Source organism: Hevea brasiliensis, chromosome 4 (assembly GCF_030052815.1).
Source record: "Hevea brasiliensis isolate MT/VB/25A 57/8 chromosome 4, ASM3005281v1, whole genome shotgun sequence".
NCBI lineage: Eukaryota > Viridiplantae > Streptophyta > Magnoliopsida > Malpighiales > Euphorbiaceae > Hevea > Hevea brasiliensis.
The window spans coordinates 16,013,159-16,033,397 of NC_079496.1; the positions used below are offsets into that span (position 1 = coordinate 16,013,159).

General features: G+C 34.8%; 3 protein-coding genes across 5 annotated transcripts in view; 1 reads left to right on the top strand and 2 right to left on the bottom strand.

Annotated features, from left to right (window-relative positions):
• The window catches only part of LOC131179407 (chlorophyll a-b binding protein 3, chloroplastic-like), a 34,865-nt gene that overhangs the window by 11,417 nt on the left and 3,209 nt on the right, over window positions 1-20,239 (top strand). The gene's annotated exons all lie outside the window — the stretch shown is intronic.
• LOC131179406 (uncharacterized) lies at window positions 9,649-10,953 on the bottom strand. Its single transcript, XM_058146246.1, has 2 exons — window positions 10,326-10,953; window positions 9,649-10,163 (listed from the first exon to the last, which is right to left on the bottom strand). Exons 1-2 carry the CDS (start codon window positions 10,951-10,953, stop codon window positions 9,649-9,651), a joined length of 1,143 nt encoding a protein of 380 aa, XP_058002229.1.
• On the bottom strand, window positions 15,771-19,818 carry LOC110642771 (uncharacterized). 3 transcript variants are annotated; one of them, XM_021794909.2, is made up of 6 exons: window positions 19,650-19,818; window positions 18,605-18,669; window positions 18,470-18,499; window positions 17,423-18,302; window positions 16,942-17,217; window positions 15,771-16,082 (listed from the first exon to the last, which is right to left on the bottom strand). In XM_021794909.2, the coding sequence occupies exons 1-6, from the start codon at window positions 19,686-19,688 to the stop codon at window positions 16,014-16,016; spliced, it is 1,359 nt and encodes a 452-aa protein (XP_021650601.2). In that variant the 5' UTR covers window positions 19,689-19,818; the 3' UTR covers window positions 15,771-16,013. The 3 variants fall into 3 exon arrangements, with proteins under 3 accessions (XP_021650601.2, XP_021650602.2, XP_058001416.1); XM_021794910.2 differs by having other exon boundaries at window positions 18,605-18,665; window positions 19,650-19,779; XM_058145433.1 differs by lacking the exon at window positions 15,771-16,082 and adding an exon at window positions 16,096-16,562.

The following is a 20,239-nucleotide window of genomic DNA, read 5'->3' on the forward strand; positions in this document are numbered from 1 at the left end:
ACAAGACCTAAAGCTACAGAACACCCACAAGCTAGCACAAAGCAAACACAAAGCCTAAACAAGTCATAAGGGAGCCCTTGTTATGAAAAACCACAGATCTGTAGCAAAAGACCAACTATCTATAGTCCAACCTGAAAGGGGAGTGCAGAAACCCACTTTCAGGCTAAAGGAGGAGCTCCCCTTACCCTTGAGGGGCAAAGGAAGCCGTTGACCAGTAAAGCAAAGGGACTAGACCCCAAGTAAATGAAGAAGAAATGAGAGAGAAAAATGAGAGTCAGATTCTTTCTTGTTTTATATATAGAGTGTGAAATTATTTAAGGGTGGATGTTACCCTTCGAAGTAACTAAATACAATTCCATCATTGCTAGACCTTTTTTTTTTACTAGAAAAGAGATATTCATTCACGAAAATAAAGAATACATCATATCAATAACCAATAGATTAGCTAACTAGGTAGGAGGATTTGAAAATCATTTTCTCTGAAAGAGTGGAGCATCTAAGTTGTGATTAGTCCTCTTTCTTTGAGAGTGGATTGTTATATCCAGATCCTTTAGTAGGGCTCTATTATTTATTGCTAGTTTTTAAAGTCTTTCTATCCTTGAGTGTTTCTCTTTCACCCTTAATGTCTCACCCAGAAACAACTATCCAAAACTTAGTCAGCATGACTGAATCCCTAACTTGTGATGAACCATCCTTGGAGTTATTATCCTCTCGAGAAACAGGGATAATCTTTATTGATAACATATTGGTAGCAAGAATCTTGGGTATAAGAAAATACAATCCCTGGATTTTTAAGACCACTATGAGCAAGGTATGGAAACTGCCGGAGGAATGTATGGTAAAAAAGGGTCCTGAAGGTACATTTATTTTTAATTTTGTGAATATTACAGATTGTCAAAGGATTAGCGAGGAAGGCCCATGGTTGATAGATAATAATTTGCTTATCTTCAAGAAGTGGCCTCCAGACAAGTCCATATAGGAGATTGACTTCTCTTCAACAGCATTTTGGATTCAAGTGTATGATTTACCACCGAGTATGTGGAATGAGGAAAACCTAGAAGGATTGGGAGTTTGTTTGAGGGTTTTATGGCCTTGAAAAGAAATGACCAGTACCAAGAGGATTGGCAATCATTCATTAGGATTCGTATTATCTTGAGGGTTGATAAGCCACAGGTTTCCATCTTACTAAAGGTGAAGGAAGGAAAGATTGGATAAAGATAAAGTATGAGAAGCTTCCAGTGTTTTGCTATAGGTGTGGGAAGTTGGGTCGTATGATGAAGTCTTGTGTAGAAAGAGAGGTATCACCATCCCAAGGGAAGGGCAGCAGTCCGATGAGGAAATATGGAGCGTGGTTGATAGCAAAAACCCCAGTGTGGGCAAGGAGAAATGAGGGTATGCCAAATGATCAATAGGGAAATCTACCTATCAAAGAACCAAAATTGTCGTTGCTTACCTACAGTCCTCCAGCCTCCTTACTAAAGGAATCTATAGAGGCGCGTAGACTATATGCGAGGCCAAATTCGATTGTGGCACTAATACCAAGATCACAAGGATATATTAAAGGTCCGAATGTTATGAATCCATGAGGAAGGTAGATCAGTAAACCACTACTTAAGGAAGAGAGAAGTCAAGATAAAGGCAAATATCCCCTTAATATGTCAGCTGTAGCAACTGATAGAACAATGAGTCTCTTGGAGATGGTTCCCTCTAATAAAAATATACAGGATCCCTTATTAGCGGCTGACAAAGAAATGAATGCGCGAGGAAAAAATGTGTGCCCACTTGGATCAAAGGAAAATGACGGCAACTCTTTTCCCTTAAAATCTAATGTTATCTATTCTTCTACTGAGGAGGTTCAAGGCCCGGGTAAGTTGGTAGGTAAAAAAAGAGACTTAGCCCATGAGACAGAGCATATCCTCTCTTACTGTGGGCTTGACCCAGACATTCATGAATGACATAGCAGGAAAAGACAATTCTAGTCTTCATTGGCCCAACTGCAGATTGAAAAGCCTTATTTTCTAGATTTCTCTTTATTCCCTCCAAAGCCTTTTGACTGTCTGATCCATCTAGCCTGTAGTTTGAAGCGGCTAGAGAATATTATAGCAGGACCAAGACCAGAGGAAATTAAACTCTTTTTTGAATCCCTTCCCTCTAAGAACACATATACAGGGAAATCTTTCACTAGTCTTGAGTAGGAGGATAGTACACAAGAGGATGTAGAGCGGGGTACCAACATTGCTCCTACTATGAAGCATACATGGAAAAGAAGGGCGAGGACTATTAGTCAAACATCAGAAAGGAATGAAGAGGGAGAGCAGGAGCCGACGAAAATAATAGCTAAGGATAGAGATGACCAAGCTGATGGGGAAAATGGTGGGGCAAATAGAGAAATCTCTTTCTGAGGCCTTGGTGGCTGGCCAGAAGCCACCAAAGTCAACATGATGTTTATATCCTGGAACTGTGGAGGGTTAGGCCGAACCTCGACAGTTAGAGCTCTTAGGGAGCTGTTTTGGAAGCATGGCCTCTCAATCATTTTTTTGATGGAAACAAAAAAAAAAAAGAGGATATATATGGAATTTGTTAGAAGAAGAATTGGCATGAAGGAAGCTTTTTATGTAGATCCAAGAGGGAAAGCTGGGGGTTTAGCTTTGTGGTGGAATGACAAAGTTACAGTGAATGTCTACAGTTTCTCCGCAAATTTTGTAGATACACAGTGGTTATAAATTTCATGCTATGTTCATTTATGGGACCCCGTATAACTCTGATGAAAGCAAGGTGTGGGAAGATCTTTTGAGGTTGAGAGATGCCTCAATGGAGTCTTGGCTTTGTATAGGGGATTTAAACTCAATGTTGGATCAGAATGACAAACTAGGAGGTAGTCAAGTAAGATCCTCTCAGGCTTGGGACCTCCAAAACTTTATGTCAATCAATGAATTGATAGACCTCCAATGCAAGGGATCTCCTTTCACTTGGTTTAACAAGTAGTTTGGGGATACTACTATACTAGAAAGGTTGGATAGGGCTATGGTGTCAGTAGAGTGGAGAGAGGTTTTTTCGAAAGTAGTGCTATTCCATGGGCCCCTTCTTAGCTCAGATCACTGGCCTCTCATTTTGTGTTTGGAACCTCCTTATAAAATAGTTCATCTTTTTCGATTTGAAGAAAATGGTTGCAACACCCTAATTGTAAGAATATTGTAAATGACTCTTAGAAGGCGATTTTCCAAGGTTTCCCTTTGCACATGATGAGACAGAAACTTAAATTGTGTAGAGCGAGATTATGCAGATGGAATAGAGAGCAATTTAGGGGAGATAAAAAAGAAATGGAATGTCTTCAACAACAATTAGAAAAGCTGTATGAGGATCCTTCAAATAGTGATAATGGGGCAGTGGAGGTTGAACTATTGAACAAGCTTCATTGCTTGTGGCAAAGGGAGGAGGCTCACTGGAGGTAAAGGTCAAGAATCTCTTGGCTTCAGAAAGGAGACCAGAATACCAAGTTTTACCTCACTAACATTCAAAGGCGACAACGAAATTGTATTTTGAAACTTCAGAAGTCAAATGGGCAATGGATTGATTCTCCTAATGAGATTCGTCAAGAGATTTTATCCTTTTTTACATCAGTGTATCGCAGCAGCACTTTAGAAGGTGTAGAGGAGGTGACAAATATCATTTCTCTAGTGGTTACTCAAGATATTAATGATGCCTTAGAAGCTTCAGTTTCGAATGATGAAATCAAGTCAGCACTTTATCAGTTGGGAGGTTCAAAAGCCCCTGACCTGGATGGCTTTTCTGGTTTATTTTATCAACATCACTGGGATATTATAGGAGAAGATCTATGTAATGCTGTTAGAAGTTTTTTTGTTAGGGGCTATATGTCAAAGGAATTAAACAGAACAAATGTTCTATTAGTCCCTAAATGTAAAAATCATGTTTCAATAAATCAATTCAAGCCCATAAGCAAGTGTAACTTCCTCTATAAAGTGATTTCAAAAATTATCGCAAACAGACTAAAATCGTGGATGTATTTGTTTATTGCTCAGGAGCAGGTAGCTTTCATTCCAGGGAGAGTTATTCAAGATAATATTAGTCTTGCTCATGAAGTGTTCCACTATCTTCGAACTTCAAAGAATAAGAGTCACGTAATGGCAATTAAACTTGATATATATAAAACATATGATTAGGTGGAATGGAGTTTTTTGAGGGCAATTTTGCTAATGATGGGTTTTTCTCCAACTTGGGTGCATCGGGTAATGCAGTGTGTGACTACAGTAAGTCTCTCAATACTTGTTAATGGAGTTCCCACTCCTTTTTTCTCCCTATCAAGAGGTATCCTACAAGGGGATCCTTTATCCCCATATTTATTCCTTTTTGTCTCTCAAGCTTTATCTAATCTTATTAGCAGAGCTCAGCAAGAAGGCAAGCTAAAAGTAATTAAGTTGGCTAGGCAAGCACCAGCAATGACAAGTTCTCTGTTTGCTGATGATACTCTCATGTTTGGAAGGGCATCAAGAAGGGAAGATCAGTGCTTGTTCTCAATCATTCAAAAATTTGCTGCAGCCACAGGCCAAAGGGTGAATTATAATAAGTCAAGCATCTAGTTTAATAGGTTAACTCCCTTGAATCTGAGGAGAGAAATCCAGTCGATGATGGGAATGACAGAAATGAGATCCAATGAGCGATACTTGGGATCACCTTCCTTTTGGGGAAGGTAAAAAACACAAGCACTTAAATTTATCAGAGAAAGGATTGAAGCCAAAACCCAAGCCTGGAAGCAGAAAGTCCTCACTCGAGCTGGTCGGGAAATCCTCATAAAGTCTATCATTGGCACCATCCCCTCTTATGCTATGGCAGTCCTTAAATTCTGGAGAAGTTTTTGCAACCAGCTGAATAGTCTAGTATCTAGCTTCTGGATGGGCAGGAAATGTAAGGAAAAGAAAATATGCTGGGTGAGCTGGAGGAAAGCTACTGTTCCAAAATTTCTTGGTGGGATGGGATTTAGGGAGTTTGAGAATTTTAATCTGGCTTGCCTTGCAAAACAAGCATGGAGATTGATCTCTAATCCTTCTTCTTTGTGGGTTAGAGTGTTAAAAGGGGTGTGTTTTCCAAATTCAGAATTTTGGAAAGCACCTAAGAAATGGAAAAGATCATGGATGTGGCAAAGTATCTTAGCTAGCCGTGAAGTCTTAAGGGCAGGAGTGAGAATAAATGTTGGGGATGGTAGCAATACTTTTATATGGGAATATCCTTGGCTGCCTTCGTCATCAAACTTCAGAGTTAATAGACCAAACAACTGCCCTTTATAAGTAAATTGGGTCGTAGACATCATAAATCACAATAAGGGGGAATGGAATGAACAGTTAGTATATCAGCTGTTCAGTCTACGAGTAGCAGCAAATATCCTTTCTATTCTAGTGGGTCCCCAAGGATGTAAGGATGAATTGATTTGGCAGTATGAGAATTGAGGTCAGTATACAGTTAAGTCAGGCTACAAGGTGTTGAGTAATATCAAATTGAGTATCATAAATTGTGGTCCCATGCAATCACATCTTTTTTCTGTTAAGGTATGGAAGAAAACTTGGAATTTGCCTTTACTTTTGAAACTAAAAGTGTTTCTAAAGCTAGCTACTCAGAATGCTCTTCCAGTGTTGGAAAACTTGGTTAGAAGAGGTGTCAAAAGCCAGCCTATATGTGCAATTTGTAATGCAGCAAATGAATCTATTGAGCATTACTTTTTCTGGTGCAATCATGCGCAAGCTACATGGTTTATTTGTCCTTGTGCTTATAAACCAAACGAGATGGGATTCTATTCATTTGGTAGGTGGTGGTCGGATATTGTTCAAAGTCTAGATCATATTGGATTTAAAGTAGATACATTGGTTCAAATTGTTACTACTTGTTGGTTCATATGGAAGGCCAGAAATATGGCAGTTTATGAAGACTGCATTCCCAGTCCCATTGATACTACTAAAAGAATCAAATTACTAGTCACTGAACAATAAATTCTTGCAGGCAATGGATCCCAGTACTTGCAAAGCACAAATTTCAGTCCTGTAACTTCTTCAGTGGCACAATGGACTTGTCCTCCTAAGGGCCATTTCAAATATAATTGTGATGTGGCAATGAAGGAAGGCATTCGAAGGCAATTATAGCAGTGATTTGTAGAAATTCGGAAGGCAAGGTTGTAGAAGGTGTTACCAAGAAGGTCAATTGCTCATCAATTCTAGCTAGAGAAACCATGGCCATTTTGGAAGCCATATGTCTAGCTGAAAACAAGAGGAGAGCACAAACAATAGTTGAGTCTGATTTAGCAAATTTGATCCATGCAATGAATAGTTTCCCCACTATGAATTTTTGGGAAATTTATACTATGGTTGGAACTATGAGAAAGTTAGCTAAGCATTTCCACACATGTAGTTTCAAGCATGTTAGAAGAGTAGCCAATAAAGCGGCCCATCTGATTGCAAATCTTAGTTATAGGAAGGCTTTACCATGTAACTGGGTTGTTAATTTACCTCCATCTCTTTATCAGATACGTAGTTCTGATGCTCAATGGGCCATGTAATGCATTAACAAGTAAAAAAAAAAAAAAAAGGTAGGAGGATTTGAAAGCCAACTCAAAGGTAAAGCAACAATCCTCACTTTACCAGCAAGTCAGTGAGCACATCAATTAGCTATTCTCAGGATGAACTTGATGAAAGAAAAATGCATCTAAGCTAGCCTTAAAGTGCAAGGTTAGCAATTTTAAAATTTATACCCTTAGGTTTCATGTAACATGCATAAATATTTTATACTATTACAAAAATACGTAGTTTTGGTTATAATCAATTACTAATAAGCGTAATTTGCCAAGAGGAAACAAAATCCCTAAATTATAACAAGTTAGGGTTTAGATAAATTCTTACCCTTAAGGTGCAGAATTAGATAAATTCTTACCCTTAAGGCGCAAAATCAATATTCTAACACTAAATCTGGGTAGTGAAGCCACCAAATGTTGGCTCTCTAAGTTGTCCACATAAGCCCCTTGATCAAAACTTCCTTGGATCAAGCAAAGTCCCTCCCTTGATCTTCAATTGGTTCGCCCAAGATGGGAAGGAGAAGAGGAGAAGAATTTCATGATCTTATAGGTGTGGAAGTATAGAGAAACACTTTTCTTATGATTAATTCAAGTGTATTAACACTTTACACCTTTGAATTAAGCTAAAGAAGATGAAAGAATTCTTTGGTAAAGGGAGGAGTAAAGTTCAGCCAAAGGGAAGAGAGAAAGAAGATGATAATTTTCTTCTTCACTTTTCCTTTTATTTAATTTCCTTAATTAAAAGTAAGCTTCAAAGTGTCACTTTCTCATCTAACAATTAAATGAGTTTTCAATCTGCCATTGGCATACTTGTCATGCTTAAATATTAATTAGGAAAATTAAAATTAATTAATTAGTATTCTAAACACTAATTAATTTAATTAATTAACCATTAATTAATTATAATTTTACCTCCCATTTTTTACCAAGTCAAAATTGTCAAAATTTGGCAAGTCAAACTTGTGTAAAATTTTGACTAAATCCATAATCTTTTTCTTCCTTCAAACTTAATCTTTCAAGCTTATATTTAAACACTTTAAATATTAACTTAAATTCTTCCATAGGCAAATTTAGTTTCAAGTCATGCTAGAGACTTTGTAATCTAATTATAAATTAAATTTATTAATTTAATTAATTAATTAAATCATTTAATTAATTAATCAAATTAATTATACTGTGATCAAGTTGCTCTTATATGTGAAACTTACTAGATTTATTATTAATTGGCAATGAGAATAATATTAACTCCTTAATATTATTGGAATCATTCCAAACTAAAATGAAATTCTCTGTTCATTTAAGTTCTCATAAATCATGGTTAGTATCTAGCATAATGTACCATAAATACCCAATTAGCTCTGAATTAATTCTTCAATTCATGAACCTTGATCATGCGTACCATGCACTAGAATCTCTCCGTTATAAAATCCCAATTCCAGTTACAGTCATGGTTTCATGTCAAATTTTTTTGCTTGGAATCATATGTCCTCTTTTAATTCTAATTCTAGATTAATAAGACTTTCCTGTCAGAAACTCTTTTCTAAGTCTATCTGTCCTGGCTAGGAACTTGAATTCAGCAAGAACAATTAAATGGACATAAGATTTTATTCCTATTTACTTAGAGTAACAGATCCCATCTTGACTAACACCTATCTCCATATATAACTAGTCGGGGCCAACACATGCCTACATACCTATACATAGTATAAGTATGAAAGCAGTATCAAACTCAAACCACCTATATACAAGATAACTGTATTATCTCAGGTCAAAGGATTATATGTACTATTATGATCTAGATGACTTTGTATTAACAAGAGTAAACTCCTTATGTAAGTCATCTTATGTCACTGGTTCGGCCTACTTATCTTATAAGTGTCTAACATGTTTGTTATATGGCATGGGATTTACCATTCCATCCCCTTAGTATCTCATACTAATCCATGAAAACAAACATAAATGACAATCTTTCTGAATAAGTCATGCCCAATGAAGTATCCTAGATTATGAACCAAATTTATAATATTTATACTAGAATATTCTGTCACTCATATTCTTAACATCTTAAGAATAGAACATTTAACAAGATATTAAAGGACCTTTTCAATTAAATTCAAACTTAAAAGAGAAAAATAATTGCCATTAAATGGGAATAAATATTTACATGATATAATACAATGATATGCTCTAGGGCATACTACTAGCACTTGATAGACCAATGAGGATTCACAATTAAAAGACTTTTAGTATCATGAACTATTACCCCCATCTCCCATGGAATAGGATTTAAAGGGAAAGTTAGATAAGCTGTCAACTGAAGACAATTTGATTCAGAAGAAATATGAGACCATCCTTAACTTCTAGCCAACCATACTGTAGCCCGAAGACCTTGGGCTTTTGCTACCAAAGAAGAGGAACATAAAAGAGAAGCTGCATAACCATCAATTAAAGACCCTATTGAGTTATGAACTACAAAACTGATACCCGCTTTTCTAGAGGTCTCAAAAAAAGAGGCGTCAAAATTAAATTTGATACAATTTTGCTCAGGGGACGCCATGAAGAAAACACAGGAAACTATTGATTTGGCAAAGAGGGCTGATGTGGGGCCACCAAGAAAATCAACTCATCAATGGCATTCTTAGCTTCTTTTTTTTTTTTTTTATAGTAGAAACAAACTCCGGGTGGTGAGAATAAAAAACTAATTCATTTCTGAACTTCCACATATACTAGCAAGTCATGGCCACTAAGATAAGAATATGAGAAGAATTTAGATGCAATAATTGTTCTAAACTGAGCTATTAAAAAGACAATGATAAGAAACCAATCTCACTTGGTTGAAGACCTAATGAAGAACCAAACCAAGTAGCTTTAGCATGGGCACATAATAAAAGATAGTGTTCCACAGTTTCCACATGGTTGCTGCAGATTGGGCGCAATGGGGAATCTAAACATTTTCTACTATACAAGTTGGCCTTTGTTGCTAAAGCATTATTGCAAGCCCTCCATAAGAACATTTTCACCTTCTGGGGAATGGAAAGGGACCATAAATGTTGCCAAATTTGAGGAGAGAGATCTCAGGAAGAGGAAGGCTGGGCTGTTGAAATATGATCTTGCTGTTTGGATTTGAGTCTATTATAAACAGCTTTGACAGAAGGGATGCCCATATGAGAATGATGCCAGATCATAGCAGGATCTTTATGACAGCCTCTAAGGGGGATTTTAATAATTTCCCGACATTCAATAATTGAAAAAAAAGCCCTAAGAATGTTAATATCCCACTGATTCCTTGTTGCAATTAAATCAGCTATGTAAACAATAGGGCTATCCCTTGGCCGAGGACTTGCAATTTTGAAACCAAGGAGAGATGGAATCCAAGGTTCCTCCCACACATTAAGAAATGAAGGAGATGAGACATTCCATCTCAAACTATCTCTGATAACTTCTCTTCCTTGGATAAGACTAGACCAACCCCATAATGGATGAGATCTTTGATTAGCACTCATGAAGTCCGTGAAGGGATAATAGATGCCTTTAATCACCTTAACCCAAAGAGCATCAGGATTTTTTAACATCTTGTGAGCTTGCTTAGCTAATAGAGTGTCGTTAAACAGTATCAAATCTCAAAAGCTAATTCCACCATCCTTTTTTCTCCTAGATAACTTATGCCAGCTCAACCAGTGGATGTTGGATTTATCTAGAGAATTTTGCCACCAAAATTTAGAAGCCAACTAATGAAGGTTACGAATCAAACCATTGGGAAGGTTGAAAACTGATATGATGTAAGATGGGATGGCTTGTATGACAACCTTAATGAGAATTTCTAGCCCCGCCATAGTTAGAAATTTAGCCTTCCAACTAAATAGCTTAGCTCTAATGCTATCCTTGAGAAAATTCAGTGCTTGAGATTTTGACCGACCACTAGAAAAAGGACTACCTAAATATTTGGAAAGCATACCAGAATTAGGTATATGGAGAACATATTCCACACCTTGCTTCACTGAATCAGGCATGTTACCACTAAAAGTAATATCTGATTTTTGAAGATTAATACATTGCCTTGAGAATTGAATATAATCATCCAAACTCCTCTTAAGATGCTGAGCTTCCGACCTAAAGGCACATCCAAAAAGGATTGTGTCATCTGCAAATAGCAAATGGGTCAAAGTTAGACATCTTCTATTGATCTTAAATCTCGAAATAACATTCCCATTAACTGCATGATCCAAAATTCTAGATAAAGCATCTGATACAAGAAGAAAAAGGTATGGTAATATAGGATCACCTTGACGAATACCTTTGCCTAGATGAAAAAAAATAGAAATGTCTCCATTGATTCTAACTCCACTGAAGATATATAATGATAAATCCAAGATATCCATTGCCTACTGAATACCATTTGTTGCATGACTTGGATGAGGAAATTCTAATTGACACTGTCATATGCCTTGTGGATGTCAACTTTGATAGCCATAGCACACTAGTTCCCCTACTTAGGCCTTCTCAAAGCAAGAAAATCTTCGTGGACCACTAAGACATTATCATGGATACTCCGATTAAGCACAAATGCAGAATGCAAAGGAGAAATAATGTCATTTAGATTGCGGCCTCAAACGATTTGCAAGGATTTTGGAAACCACTTTGTAAGAGAAATCACATAGACTTAAAGGTCGAAAATCAGCAAATGATTGAGGATTTGAAGTTTTCGGAATCAAAGTTATAATAGTGGAGTTCAACTGTGGAGGAAAAACATTAGAATGAAAAAAATCCCTCACCATGGACACCACCTCATTTTTAACTACTCTCTAGTATTTTTGATAGAATACACTCTGATAGTCGTCCGGACCTGGGGCTTTGTAAGCCCCCTAAAGGAAAAATTGCTACTTTAACTTCATCCTCAGACAGTAGTTTACATAATTCTTCATTCATATTGTTAGATACCACAGAGGGAATAATATGCAGAAATTCAATTGAGAGAGATACCTAATCTGTTGAGAATAAATAGGAAAAATACGAGAGAGCTTTTGCTTTAATCTCATCATCCCGATACAACCAGACCCATTAGCATTTTTAATTTTAATGATTTGATTTCTTTGCCTTTGACTAGAAACATGGGCATGATAGAAACGGGTGTTTTTATCATCAAACAACAACTTATCAAATTATATTATACTAAGATAAAATATTTTTTAGGAATCAGGACTTGAACTCATCGAAACAGAAGTTTCAAAAAGTAAAATTGAATTGAAAAAACCAAATTAAATTGAAAATGAAAATGCAAATTTTCCATTCCTATTCCTTCTAAGAACTAAACTGTATAGAACCTTGCATACCCCTAATGGGCACAGTTGTATAAAAGAAAAAACACTAGAAGCGACAAGTTAAGGCAAAGTTAGAATTATTAGGGTGTGGTTCATTAAAAAAGATTTGTCAATTCCATTCCCTAAGCATGTCTTTCTCATGGAGGCTGTTGGACCTAGGAGTCCTAATCGATGTTTTAATGATAATAAACAATTAGTGTGATACTAATCTACTTTGAAAGTGTTTGTGTTAAGATTGTAGATCCTAAATTCAAAAGTGTGAAATTGTTTCAAAATCAAGATTGAAAAGAAGAGCAAGAATTGAAGCGAAGATCAAGAAGACTCTACAATATAATTTTTATTTTTTTTATACTTTATGAATCTCAATTAGTTAACTGTATTGGCTCAAGTTTAGAAATTTTCAAAATTTCTTAGTGTCCTTATTTTTACTTGTTTCTTGACCAAGGTGGAGTAAAATGAAATTTTTATTTTTGAGAAATGTAAAATTTTTTTGGTTGAAAATGTTTTTGGTAAAAAGTTTATTGGATTAGCTTTTCAACGGTTTAAACGAATCGAAAATCCGAGTTTAGGACAAAAAGTTATGAGTTTTTAAAGTGTTTTTGCATTTTTTACTAGAAAGAACTTCGGTAGCTGAAGTAAAAGACTCTGACAACCGAAGTGAAGAGTTTAAACATAAAGTTTTGGCGCCCCAACTTTCGGTAGTTGAAGCAAGGGATTTCGATAGCCAAACCTGGGTTTTTACAACTCGATAAAATAGGGTTTTGAATGGTTGAACGGCTATATTTGTATTTAATGTACCCCCAACGGTCATTTTCTTGCTAAAACTATAAATAGAGACCATTTATGACTCGAGGGAAGATATAACAACTAATTTTTTGAGAACTTATTAAGTTCAAAAGCTTTTCCTTCTTTCTCTCTCTAGAACTTGAGCTTCCATAATTAATTCTTGAGAGTTTGTTTGTTAATCTATAATTTGTGAGTTCTAAGAGTGAGTTTAAAGTTACTGAGAGTATTTATTGTTTCTTAAGTATGTTAGAGCATTAAGTTGCTCTTGTGAGAAAATGAATTTATAAAAAAGTAAGGGCTTGCTCTTATGGTTGTGTAAGAGGTTTGTTCTTCATCCAAAGAAGAAAGATTAGTGGAGTTAACTCTCAAGGAGGGCCTTGAGGAGAGGATGTAGACTTGGGATAGCCGAACCTCTATAAATCGATTGTCTTCCTTCTTTCCCTTCTTTCTTTCTTGTGCCTATTTTTCATTAATTTCTCTTTGTCACCAAAAATTTTAATTTCTACCCCCCTCTTGGGTTGCTATAAGGGACAACAAGTGATATCAGAGCAAGTCTCCATTCAGCAAAGATTTAATCATCTTGGAGTAAAGATTAATGGCAACCTTCAATGCACAAGAAGGCCAATCGGTGGTAAGACCTCCCTTCTTTGATAGTAATGACTTTATTTATAGGAAAAATAGGATGTATTACTTCCTTAAATAGGAAAGAGTAGATTTGTAAGAAGTTTTTGAGAGTGGACCATTCACCCCAACCAAAGTAGTAGAAGGTGTATGTGGCAAAACCAAAGGGTGAATGGAGTGAGCAAGAGAAGAGAAGAGTTGCTCTAAATGATAAAGCAATTCATGTTTTGTTTTGTGCTCTAAGTAGAAGTGAGTATAACAAAGTGCGTATGAAGTCTCCAGCAAAGGAGATTTGGAATGCCTTGGTGATTACTCATAAGAGCACTAGTCAAGTAAAGGAGAAAAAGATGGATTCCCTAATCTATCAATATGATTGTTAAAGATGAAATCGGATGAGGCTATAAGTCAAATGTATGATAGATTTATAGAGATCATTAGAGGAATCAAATCCCTTGGGAAGACATTCACAAATGAGAAGCTAGTAAAGAAGATTCTAAAAAGTCTTCCTAAGGAGTGGCTACCTAAAGTAACCTCACTAAAGGATTCTAAAGACTTGAGCAAGGTACAACTTGACGAACTTTTGAGAAATCTCATTGACTATGAGATGACTCTCAAAAGAGAGCAAGTGGAGGAACAAAGCAAGGCCAAGAAAAACATAGCTTTTAAGGTCTCTTCCAAAAAGTCAAGTGATGAAGATGAAGAGTTTGATGAGAAAGAGTTGTCTCTAGTAACAAGGAGAATAAGGAAGATGCTCTTCAAAAACAAGAAGTTCATTCCAAAGAGAAACTTTAAGAAGGATAAGGTGAGAGTAGCAAAAAGGATCCTCTTATATGCTATGAATGCAACAAGCCAGGTCACATTAGAGTGGATTATCCCAAGTTGAAGAAACCCTTCAAGAAGGTCAAGAAGAAGTCACTCAAAGCAACATGGGATGAATCAAGTGACTCCTAAGATGAGGAGATTAGTGATAAAGTTGCCAAAATGTGCTTCATGGCAATGGAGGAAAGCTCCAATGAGGTAAAGTTCCAATGTGCCTATTTTTCATTAATTTCTCTTTGCCACCAAAAATTTTAATTTCCACCCAATTCACCCCCCTCTTGGGTTGCTAGAAGGGATAACAAAGGCAAAAATAAAGCTCTAATGCTAAAGTAGAAGCCACAACAGTTTGAATATCGTTAATAAAGTAAAATAATATATTCTTAAATTTTTCTCACATTAAAATAAAATTAAAAGAATTAAGATAAATTAGATAATTAATTAATTAATTTTAAATTTATAAAAATATTAGATTATTTCTAAAACCATAATTTTATTTAAAATAAGTAAAAAATAAATAAAGTTTAAAAGAAAATTTATATAATCATAATTTATAATTTATTAAGAATATTTTTATTAAAATTTTAAAGGAAAATTTTTTAAATTTAAGTTTATAAATTTACAAACTTGAATTTAATAAATTTTTGTAATGTAAATTTGAATTAAAGGATGAAAAGTGAAATTTAATTATAAATCAACATGCAAATTGGTAAATTGACGATAGAAATCTCTTTTTAATTTTAGTTTCAATTTTAATAGAGCAGCCTACGTGAGCTGGATCGAGGCCCATTGTTTGTTATAAACAGGTGATCACTTGATGAACCGTCTACCTTTGGGGAAAAAAATGCACTAAGTTAGCCGTGTTAACAGTTAATTACTCCTGCTTTTAAGTGATTGTGCATTGGTGTCTCTCCCTCTTGGGCATGATGGAGGGTGTATGACTACCAGCCTTTGCTTTTTCCACATCAAAAGTTCCTGCAGTTCGTAAATAAATGCCTCTGGCTTCAGAACAAGCTTGACATTGCCTAACTAGCACAAATTAATAGGGCTGAACATTCAATTCAATCGAACTAAATTAAATCGAATTATCATAACTCAATTAATTGAATTACTATATTTTAAAAATCAAATCGAACCAAATTGAATCGTTCTATTTCATTTTGGTTAAGTTAGAACAGATCGATTTTTGAGTTTTGATGAATTTTTTAATTTAGATTTAATTTTTAAATTATTTAGTCTGATTTTGACCTTAATTTAAACCTAATAACTATTAATCAATGAAATTAAATAATTTATATATATCAAATTATATATAATTTATAAATTCCCTATAAAAATAAATCAATTTAAAAATCAATAAAACAATTCAGTTCGGTTCGGTTCAATCAATTTTTTCTCTCCAAAACTAAACTAAGCTAAAATAAGCAAAACTCTTAAAATGTACAACCAAACTGAACCAAATTATCTTGAAAACCGAACCAAACTGAATTATCTTAAAAAACGAACCAAATTACTGAATTAAGGCAGTTCGGTTCGATTTATACCTAACTCAACTTTATACCAACTTTAGTTCATTTAAGCCACCATTGAAATTGTTTTTGAATTTCCCAAACTTTATGTAGGAGCTTCCATTCAATGCTCTATGATACACAGTATACTTGTCAGTTGAAATTTAACATATTAGAGTAACAAGGGGTTCATGCAGGCTCAATTATAAGGATATGAAAGAACTAGAAAGAATTTACAAATGAAAGCAAAGATAATGTGGGCAATAATACTAAAATTTGCCCCTGTAATCTGGAAAATCAACTTTGGAAGCAAAGATAATGTGGATTGTTTTCTTTGTAGTTGGAGAAGGTTGAGAATCTATGTACAAACAGCTATGCTGCTATGCTTGCTCATCGAAGGTAGACCCTCTGAGACGCATTTGCTGGATGTTTACCCTTATTTGGACTGCTGATTTTTTCCTGAAAAAAGTTCAAGGGAAAACCAGAATTTGTGTGAAACTGTAGGAAAAAAAAAGTATAAGAAGTTCAATCAAGTTTATTAATGGAAATCAATTTGTCAATCCAATTGTAAAATCATCACGAGATATTGAGTTCTATTGGTAGTTATCCATTTCCAATGCAATCTCCATGCAGAAAATACTCGAATGACAGATGTGTGTTATGAGTGGAGATTGTTAAAGAGTGTGACCATATACATGAAATATAAGTCATAAAAGAGGTGAATAAGAAATTCTGCTTCGAAAAAAAATGTACACTTTGCTGAATGAGATTTATGAAAACAAAAGTAGACCAACAATCAACATTCTTTCAGATAAAGGCCAAGAGGTACTGAATAAAAAATTTTATTCTAACAGTTGTCGAGGGAGTTGTGGCAGGAGGGATTGGGAGACGAACAGAAAAGTCCCGCTTCAAAACTTCACACCTTAAACGTTAATGAATCTGAACAAAAATACAAGCCAAAACATTAAAGTTTTATTTCCTTACAAATGGAGCCTCAGGAACAAACTCTAGCACTAAATCAACTTCATCATGCATAAGACTATCTCCACAGAAAAGAAAAAGATGCAAACAAAATAAGCATTTCTTATGGAAATCCAATTAAACACTTCTAATCATCAGAACACAGTTACCCATTTCGGAATTTTCTGATTGGGCACACAACACTGAGTTAAGGAATGAAAGCAGATACTTCGTTTTTAACATTATTTAAGCAAAATATTTTCAAATTCAATCAAGTTTTTAGATTACTCTAGTTTTCAGAAAAGAATAAACAAGGGCAAATTTTTGAGGCCACAAAAATGATAATCAACATTGATACCTTTGGGCCAACCAATCTTGTTCTATCACACTTTTGTGGTACACTTTGTTTACCCTCTTTCTGAACCCTATCCATGATTCCAGTAGCAATGTCTCCACGACTGCATTTCTGGCTCATGGGCACTCTTCCTTTTGCATTCTCATTTCCACTAGCCAACAATCTGTTGTGCCCACCCATTGTAACTTTCTCCTTGGCCTTTGCAGCACCAGATAATAAACCTGGTTCATTAACCCTATGTGGTAGCAAAGCTTTCACATGTCTGGTCTGATTTTGGACCTGCAAAATTTGAAACTTACACTTGTTAACACGCTCATGATGTTCTATGAATTTAAATGTCATCCATCTTAGTAATATACTACTGTTGTTAAACAGTACTTAATAAAGTATTTTAAATGTAATGTATCAGAACCAGATTATTGCAAAATATCATACTTAGCACAAGTTTATAACATATTTGTCCTAAATTTCAACAGTTTCTAACCTTTGACTTTGCAACTTCTCGGTGGGCTGACTTTGAGAATGTTCTTCCCTTTCTAGCATTACAATTTCCCCCTTTAACATGAACATTAGAAGCCGTAAACACATTAGAATCTTTTACTTTGTTCTTTGTTGCTCTAGTCATATTTGCTGCATTTCTGCTATCTGGGGTGCCCTCTCTGTGCTGCATCAGTGCAAATGTAGGACTATTAACATCAAAACTAGGGTTTGAAGAAGATCCAACGCTAGATTTTCCAGACAGAGAAAGGCAACCTCTTGATTGCCTCCTATTATTATTAAAATAAACCCTTGATGCTTGTCTTGTAACACAGCTTTTCCTAAGGCTAACCCTCATGGCTGATAAAAGTCCACTTGAATATCCAAAAGCTAGATTTGATACCTCCATGTTTCTTTGTTGTGGTTTCTCACCACCCTCCGAAGTAATGGTACTTGTATTGCTTACACCTGCCTTATCCACCACAGAACTTGAACTACCTTCACAGTCTCCATGATTGGATACAGCTTTCAAACCATTTTCTTTTACATTATTGGTTAATTCCCTCTTAAGAACAAAATTTTTTTTTGACCTTGAAGTTTTTATAGAATTTATAAAGCTGAGTTTTGGTTTTATTTCCTCACCAGATCCTGAATTCACCCATGAAGATTTCCCACTTAAAACCTTAACTGGATGCTGCTTATTCAATGCAAGATTGCGACCATTTCCACCACATTTGTTGCTTGCATAGTGCTTGCCCCTGGATCTTGAAACTGAGTGTGGAAGCTTAGGTGAAGATGGCTGCTTCATATCAATGTCTGAGGATATACTACCCTCACCAGAATGAGCAAATGCTGCTTTTAACTGATGAGAAGAACATTGGTGGAACCTGAATAATATATTGATTGAGCTTTAATAAGAATTTTTATCTCACTTTGGACTTCCAAAAAAAAAAAAGGAAAAAGAAAATTCCCATGGCAGAATGGATAACTAAGGGGAAAAAAAATTCCATTGCTAAATAGGAAAATAATTAACTGAAGGAAAAAAGATGCTTACACATGGCTAGTGTGAAACCACCCATCATTACTGCAAGGTAGCACATAAATTATGTTAGTTTCAAGGATACAAAATTTAACAATTTCTAAGAGAAAATGGAAGTCTAAGTTCATAACCAATTACACAAACACTTACATGTCTTGGTAATTAGACATTGCTTCTAAGGTAAGATCTACCCACATTGGTGCTTCAATTTCTTCCTACATATCAATCAATAATGAGTAATAAGATAATGCAAAATAATAAGAGATACAGAAAGGATCATATTTTGGGTACACAAGGTCTGTTATTGGAGAACAATTTACCATTAAAAAGAAAATAACTCAAAGTTGTTTTACTTCTCCTACATTCTCCAACCAAACTAGTTGGGTTGGTTAAATGAATTTTTTTTTGCCATTCAACTTTATTCGAAACAAATTCTATATCACAAGAAGATAAAGCCCAAGCATCCAAAAACAAGATCAATAAAAATATGGCCTAAGAATCAAATTGATCAAAACTATTTTTCGAAAAAAAAAAAAAAAGAACCGATGGATCATAACTCATTCTAAATGGAAAAATCAAAATAATAACAGAACAAAAGTATGTTATATAATCACTACAGTTGAAATGATTTTTTATGCTAGAATTCAATTTAATTCTATTAAAAGAATTCAATTCAAATGATTTTGTAAGAAAGTTTATGTATTTGAAATAAATTTTAAAAATAACAGAATTCATATAAATTCTATTGTTTGGAATTATTGATTATTTATATCAATGGGTGTGTTGCATTTTTAATCATTAAATGAATAGAATTCTTGCAAAATCATGCTACTTTTAAAATGATTTTTTTTTTTAACAAAAAAAATTTCTAACGGTTTTAAACTTTCCAAACATGGCTCATTGATGAAATAAAATTTCATTTTTAGACTTTCCAAACACATAACCAACACCCAGAGGTGCCAACGGAAGACCATCATCAGAGATGCTACCAAGGGACCAAACTCGAACACACCAAAGATTTCCAACCAATACCTGATAAAAACAGGCGAGACCACACCAAATCCACATGACCCATAAAAAAGAAAGTCCATGCCTAATGCAATTAAGCCTTAATAAAAATCTACGGATGCAACCAAAAAAAAAAATCCACAAAATCCCCAGCCCACCAATCTTTAAAACAGAAGCAGGAGATTACCAGAAATGCCCAGTGATCTCTGGCATTCTTGAGAGCCATTTCCGCTTCCTTTGAACTATCTTAAGCAAAGATGAAGAACACACAAAAGAAAAAGAAAAATCACGAATTTAGTAGCGCCTGTGCCCTCATGATTGGATTTTTGAGGGGAAAATCCTCCATTTCTAATCTAATGTGGCCCTGTTTTACATGTTAAAGCTAAGATTGTAGGCATTCTTTAAAACGGTACCCTTTATTTGACATGTAATGAACGAAATTATTGACCGCTCGATTGGTTAGCTAATGCTAGAGGAGAATGTGGGACCTATAAATTTAACGGCTAGGATCTCTTATGATAGGGAGAGTGGTGAAAATTGATTTTTTTTTTTTTAGTAAAAAGTTTAGCCTCTTTAGCAAAATTTACATGAATATAGATATATCAATTTTATATATACAATTTCATAAATTTAAAAGAAAATTATTTAAATTTAATAAGTTGTAAATTTAAAATATAAAGATATAACTAAAAAATATAAATATATAAATTTAATTTATTTTATATGAAAGTCCTACTATAAATATTATGATCTGATAAGTTAATTTATTATATAATA